The 7,144-nt window shown below is 39.5% G+C and overlaps 1 protein-coding gene across 1 annotated transcript in view; it reads left to right on the top strand.

The window, feature by feature from the left end:
• Positions 1-7,144, top strand: part of PDLIM5 (PDZ and LIM domain 5) — a 223,385-nt gene that overhangs the window by 209,896 nt on the left and 6,345 nt on the right. The window contains exons 15-16 of the mRNA XM_045284331.1: positions 2,294-2,414; positions 3,589-3,640. Coding sequence (XP_045140266.1) covers positions 2,294-2,414; positions 3,589-3,640 — 173 coding nt within the window. The remainder of the gene's footprint in view (positions 1-2,293; positions 2,415-3,588; positions 3,641-7,144) is intronic.

The raw sequence follows: 7,144 nt of genomic DNA, 5'->3' as shown, positions 1-7,144 counted from the left end.
AGCAGCTAGGAGGGTTTCTGGGCGTCTAGATTCATCTGCCATGTTTTTTCATAAGTCATCTTCCTTCCTGTGTATCTCTGCATTTACTCTGCTCCTTTCATAACTAAGAAGTGATTAGACTTAGTATCCACCTACTCTAATATGACCTAGTTAACAGAACAAAAGAAAATCTTACTTCAAAATGGGGTCACAGACACAGGGCAGGCCCAAGACTTCAATACAGAAATGTACTTCGTAACATCTATTTGTGCAGTTGTTATAACAAGTATATGCCCTTGATGCCATGAGGTTATTTGTAGGAGTCTGTGTTAGTCTGGGTAAACTAGGGAAACAAATCCACAGAAACTCATATATGTATAAGAGAGAGAGTTTAATATCTAGGATAAGTGTACACTCAGAAAGCATCCCAACCCATAAGTCCAACAGTAGCCCATATGTCTGACACCAGTCTACAAAGCCCTCCTCCATCTCACAAAACACGCAATGATGCCAACTGCAGGAGGAAGCCAAATCGGTGAGCGTGTAAGCATCAGCACTAGCAGGGGTCTCCACACGGCTGCTCCAGAACCCAGGGCTGCATCAGGGTAGGTCCATGTGTCTTCTTGTCAGGTATATCTCGAAGCAAGTGAGCCTTGCCAGCTGAAGCAGGGAACTGACTAAGGCAGCTGCACCCTGGTCAAACCATCAAAGAGCAAGAGACCCAGGAACTAAAAAGGCAAGACTCACCGAGCCATTTATCTCTCTGCCCTTCTATTAATCCCACATGTGTTTATTGGCCAGGTTGGCACAATAAACCTTAACTATCTCAGGGTCATAAATTCCAGTCAGAGAAAAGGACATAGTGAATAACTCAGCTTCCTGCATGCAATGGTATGTATCTTGTGTCTTTCATATACAGTGATTGTGCTACCGTGTGTATAATAGTTTGCAGTACATATATAACCTGTAATTCATATAATATCTTGATTGATAGTCATAATAAATACCTGTTCCTGGATTATGTATGTACTTCACTATCCTTACTACCTAAAAAGTTGTACCATATAACAGTATGTTTCAGCATGCGGGCAGCAGCATTCAGTCTCATGTAACAAGCATCTGTTGAAAGGTGTAACATTTCTCTCTGTTTAATTTTCTTTCCAAATTATTACCATGAAGTACATCATGGATCCAAAATGCAGCAAAACCAATACTGGTGATAGCAGCAAGAGGTAAAGGAGAAATACTGTGGAGGTGAAATAAAAGGCTATTAAGCAATACAAAGGTCTAAAATCAGTGAATGTTATTGCCCACAATTTAAGCATTTCACACTCAACAATAAGGGCGATCCTTAAATACAAAGAAAAACGAAGGATCAGCTCCACTGAAAGCTATGCGCAAACTGAAATGCAAAAGGGACTTATATCAGAGAAATTTCTAATGATGTGGATGGTGTACCAAACACAAAAGCAGGTCCCTCTCTGTGTGTTGACAATCATTGCTAAGAAACAAAGTGTGTTTGACATGTGTTCAGCTTCAGGACTGGACTATAATCCAGTGTTCACACAATGTACTAACCGCATGATGGTCATGTTTTACAGAATCTAGGACATTAAGTGCTTACTAATTAGTCTATGACCCAAGTCTCTTATTTCTTATGTATGAAGGGCTTCAAAGAGTTTGTAAAAAAAATTCATAATCATTCAAGTCCATTTTTCCATGAACTCTTTGGAGCCCTCTAGTATTTAATCATAGGACCAGTGTTGACTAGAATATGTTTAATGGTCCAAATTTTAGGAACTCATTTGAGTGCAGTACAGTCCTCACATCACAACTGATTTTCAGAACCTTAACATTTGTAAAACTGGTTGTTTACACTGATTGTGCATTATTATTTCCATAATCCACCTAATTATAAGTTTGTTTTAGTTTTAAAATGCACCCCCTCACATGGCATTTCCATGATAATACTGTGAAGCCTATTTAATGTTTCCCAGCATCCTGTGGAAGAAAACATAGTTGTATGAGGTGCTTGCTTTATTCACCATATGGGTAATGATTAAGTAACATAGTATCATCCTGTAAATAGGATTATTGATTTGTGTTTGTGAAAACCAGACATAGTGACTTGACTGAGGGGATTAGGGAGACTGTCCATAAGTATCCCCTTTTACTTAGAGAAAAAACACTGAAGGCAAAGAAAAAGCATGTATGTCTACTTGGGGAGTTTTATAGACCTATAATAAATACAGCTATGAAAATAGGCATGTATCTATTCATGCTGTTTTGACACCTGATTACCTTTCTGTGCCAGGAAGTCATCAATGCTCTGAAACAGACCTGGCATGTTTCCTGCTTTGTGTGTGTGGCCTGTGGAAAGCCCATTCGGAACAATGTTTTTCACTTGGAGGATGGTGAACCCTACTGTGAGACAGGTAAGAGTCTGATGGCATTAGTTTCTGATGGCCTTGAAAAAAAGGAAGAGCATTGGAATACTAGGCAGAGTGGTTTTCCTAATTGTGTTTAGCATGTTTAATACTAAATATATAGTAATTGTATAGCAAAAAGTCATGTAAACATTTTATGTGACTTTGACAAGACACATATACTCCCAATTTCATTGTAAAATTTAAACCTGTAAACATTAGTTTGTAGGCAAATATCTTGCTTCAATCCACAGTAATTCATGAGTATAAAATACCCAAAAAAGCAAACTCTCTACCATCATGTCAATTCTGCCTTAAGCAAGACTACAAATCGTTATGGGAGCAGACAGCTTCATCTCTCTTCCCCAAGAATGGCTAGTGAGTTTTAATCTTGCTGTTAACAGACTAACACCTAGCCTACACTGCCACCAACCATTGGGTCGATTCTGCCATATGAGGGCTTCCGAGGCTGTAAATCGTTACAGGAACAGGATAGCCTCTTCTTTCTTCTGAGGAGTGGCTGGTGGACTTGAACCACCCACCTTGTGTTTACTTGACAGCAACACCAGGGCTTCTTAATTCACTCATGTAATTCTACTAAGTTGAGACCCTTAAAGCCACGTATTACAATCTAATGGTGAATCATGAGCGGTTATAAACATGAAAAGTATTGAATTCTTCAATATGCTATTGATTTGCCTGTTAAAGGAAACTCCCTTGAAAATAAACTTAAAATCTTTTGTTCCTGTTAAACAGAGTAGTAGTTCTGGCTGGATTGGTCTTTTGGCACCATTATTTTTAATAATCTTTGCTCTGAGGACTTATTTACTACATTGTTCATATTACTGTACTTTAACTCTGAATACTTCCTTTTCTTTCTCAAAGGTTATAAGCTAACTTTTGTAACACTTACTAATGCCTTTACTCATATATTACTATTACACGTTTTAAAAAATAAAACATTTTCCCCTTATCATGCTTCTATTAGCTACCGCTACATTCCTCCAGTTGAGTTTTAGTGCTGGTCTACCTTAAAGTTCAAGTTGTGTTATTTGAAGGAAAGGAACATTCTAGGGTAGTCATAGTAAAGGAGCAGTCAGTTTCTAATCTGTACCTAAGTCAACACCATTCAATTCTTTGCCCACGGTCATGTTCTATTTTCACCTTCCTTTTGACTCATTAGGCCCAATCTGGGTCTGTTCCAGACTGTCCACCAGGAATCCTCAGAAACTCCAGTAAAGTGTCCCAATGGGCCGTTTTGGAACAGGATGGCCATAGGCTGCCTACCCTGATTCGGTCAGAATATTTCACATTTTGAAATTCTACTTAATTTTTCAGAAGAAAGAACTGTTTTTAGAAGCTTTGCAAGCTACTTTGACTGTCAGATAATCCATGGCTAGCCAAAATATATGTAAAACTAGCCAGCCTTAATGTCATGCTTAATGTTTTCCTTAATATTGTATTTTAAAAATTCTTACAGAAAGAGGGAAATATTATCAAAGATTTATTTAAAAGTTGCTCTGGTCAATTTGCCTGTCTCTAGTTTTATTTTCTTTAACCTATCAAGCCTATTCTTAACTCTCCCTTCCCCAGCTCAATAAATGGCCTCACTGTTCACTCAAGTACTATAGTACCCAGGGGTTCTGCTCACTCCTGTTCTTCCACATGCAACCCCATTAGTAAAACCAGCAGTTCTATATATTGACCTTACTTAGATCTCCCCATCTGACTGGTTGACACAAAATTTAACCCTTACCCCTTTGCCTGGACCTTGTAAGTGCAAACTCATTGATAACGCTCCTTCCCTCTAACCTGTGATAGCAGCTACACCTGTGATTCAGTTTGCACTTAAAATCCTTCGAGGGCTTCTACTTGTACCTAAAATAAAAACTATACTTGACTCCTTACCCAAGCCTGCCAACCTCATCCCAAACCACCCTGTCTTTTATCCTGACTACGAGCTATCCCTGACCTCTTTGCCATTTCTGAACACGGTAAGGTTCGTCTGCCGCTGGGCTTTTGGACTGGTTTTTCTAGCTGGACTGGTTTTTCTAGATTTTCTTTGATGATGTTCTCGTATTTGCCAAGTTTCATCATGACTACAATGGGACTTCTAAAAGTTCATAGAAAAAATGGAATAAAAAGATTATGGAATTTTCCTGTGAACTTTTTAAAGTCCCCTTCTATTACCCTCCCCTACCTTACGTAGTGTATTGTAAGTCCTGCCCTCACTCTTCCCCCACACACACCGTCATTCTCTATGACTGAACTCTTTGCCTTTCTTTTGTGGTGCTTTGTGGTACTTAGCACCATCTAAAAGTATTATCATTTTTATAATAAATGAGGATAACCTGTCTCCATTGAGACTCTTAGCCACATGAGAGGGCAACCACATGTCTTCTTTGTCACTGAACAGCAGGGCCTGGAACTGAATAGAGCCCTATAGCTGTGTATTGAGCAATTGGCACAAGGAACTCAGAATACCGAAGATTGCTAGGGAAAGGTGAACCTACTCGTACATGAATCCCTACTTTCTTTTCCAATGCCGGCTGACTGAAAAAATGTCAGAGGCACAGAGTGAACCACGAGTAAATTTAGTAGCGAGAGTGTCTGCATAAAAGAAAAGAAACCGCTGACACTTTCTAATTTAGTAATAGGAGAGGAACATCTTACTGAAAGTGTGATCTGTGTAATGTCTCTCACTGTGATCTGTGAGTTCTGGCGAAGGGTTTTCATCCTGAAGCCATGAAATGGCAGGGAATGCCACAGAAGAAACCATGACTGATGGTGTTGTGGTTCAATCCAGTAAAAACTCGGGGAGGAGAAGAGCCAATCAGGGTGTGATGTAATGACAATGAAACATACAACTTTCCTCTAGTTCCTAAATGCTTTCTCCTCCCCCACTATCATGATCCCCATTCTACCTTGCAAGTCTGGCTAGACCAGAGGACAACTGGTACAGATAGGAAACGGAAACACAGGGAATCTAGGGCAGATGATCCAAGGTGGTGTGAGTGGCGATACTGGGAGGTTAGAAGGAGGGTGGGTTGGAAAGGGGGAACCGATCACAAGGATCTACATGTGACCTCCTCCCTGGGGGACGGACAACAGAAAAGTGGGTGGAAGGGAGACGTCGGACAGGGCAAGACATGACAAAACTATAATTTATAAATTATCAAGGGTTCCTGAGGGAGGGGGGGATGGGGAGGGAAGGGAAAAATGAGCTGATAAGTGGAGAGCATATGTTTTGAGAATGATGAGGGCAATGAATGTACAAATGTGCTTTACACAATTGATGTATGTATGGATTGTGATAAGAGTTGTATGAGCCCCTAATAAAATGATTAAAAAAAAACTCAGTAATGACCATTATTTCTTTTTTCTTTTTACCAAGTAAGATATATTATGGAATTTGCTTGCATTAGAAACTTATTCTAGCTGTTGCTAGTAACTGAAAATCCTCTTGTGGCTTTTTGGAACAATCATATGCAATACCTTACCCTAAACAGTATTATTGTTCACATGTAAGGGTAAATAAAAAAATTGTGAATAGGATTCCGATTCATGCAGGCACAAGTTTACTCCAAACAAAGCCTAAGTAAGCATGTGAACACAGACAAGTAAGTTCTCTCAGTAAGACACTTGTCTCCATTTCATTAGCGTGCCATCTGAAAAAGCCAGCCTTCTCAGCAAGAACAAAATAACGAAGAACTAATCTTAACTCAGGATAAGCCTTGGATTGACCAGTGTGATCCATAGGGAAAGGTCTAATCAGAACAGTGACTTCCAGAAGAATCTGATTGCCCAGTTCAATTGAAGGCAGAGTGGTCAGCTCAAAAGCTAATGGCATTTGCTTTGGGGGGCGCCAAGGGGGAGATGGATACTTGGCAGAGTGGCACCAAAAAAGATGAAGCACCTCGGTGAGGGGGGCTGACACAGTGAGGGCAACAATGGGCTCAAGCATGAGAACAATGATAAGGATGGTTCAGCATCAGGCAATGTTTCGTGCTGTTGTGTCTAACATGATGCCCCTAACAACAACAAAGGGTGAGATTTTGCAGGATTTTCGCCAAGGACACAGAACAGTCTTGGGGAGTTATGAAGAAGTTACTACCACACTGATACTTGCATTGGTTAGGAAAAGACCATGAATGTTGCTCTGAGTTTTTGTTTTTCCATCGGGCTTGTGTACCTGCTTATTCTTCGAAGATAGCAAGAACTATCTTATGGGATTTTCATTGGGAAACTTTACCTCCATCCACCCTACAGCCCTGAGCTTGCCCTTCTTTTTCTTCTTAAACCCCAAAAGAACACTTTAAGGAACATAATTCAAATCCCTCCAGGATACCAAAACTGCCCTTTTGATATGGTATGAGTAAATCAAAATGCACAGAATTCTTCAGAGAAGGGTTAGAGATGGAAACACTGCCTTCAGAAGTAGATAGACCTAGCTGGAGGGCATGTCGAGATCAAGCATGTAATAAAGGTTTTAGTGACTTTTTAGCATCATTTTTGACTCACCTTGGTATTTGGACATTCAAGTAGTTGGATTGAAGTGAGGATATTATATAAAGATATAATATGTTATTATTATCAAAATATTGTCATGTCAATAACTTTTAACTAGAGAAACTTACAGCGCTAAACATATAGCTCGAGCTATAGTATGCCATCTTCTTAAAATTTCTCATTGTCAGCATCTTATTTTCATTAATTTTAAACACTAGCAGTATTGCTTA

The sequence above is a fragment of the Echinops telfairi genome, unplaced genomic scaffold (genome assembly GCF_000313985.2).
Source record: "Echinops telfairi isolate 266 unplaced genomic scaffold, ASM31398v2 ScPeMD7_7468;HRSCAF=8506_0, whole genome shotgun sequence".
NCBI classification, from domain to species: domain Eukaryota; kingdom Metazoa; phylum Chordata; class Mammalia; order Afrosoricida; family Tenrecidae; genus Echinops; species Echinops telfairi.
Note: the sequence above shows the minus strand (reverse complement) of the source record. Positions and strands in the feature narration are given on the sequence as shown.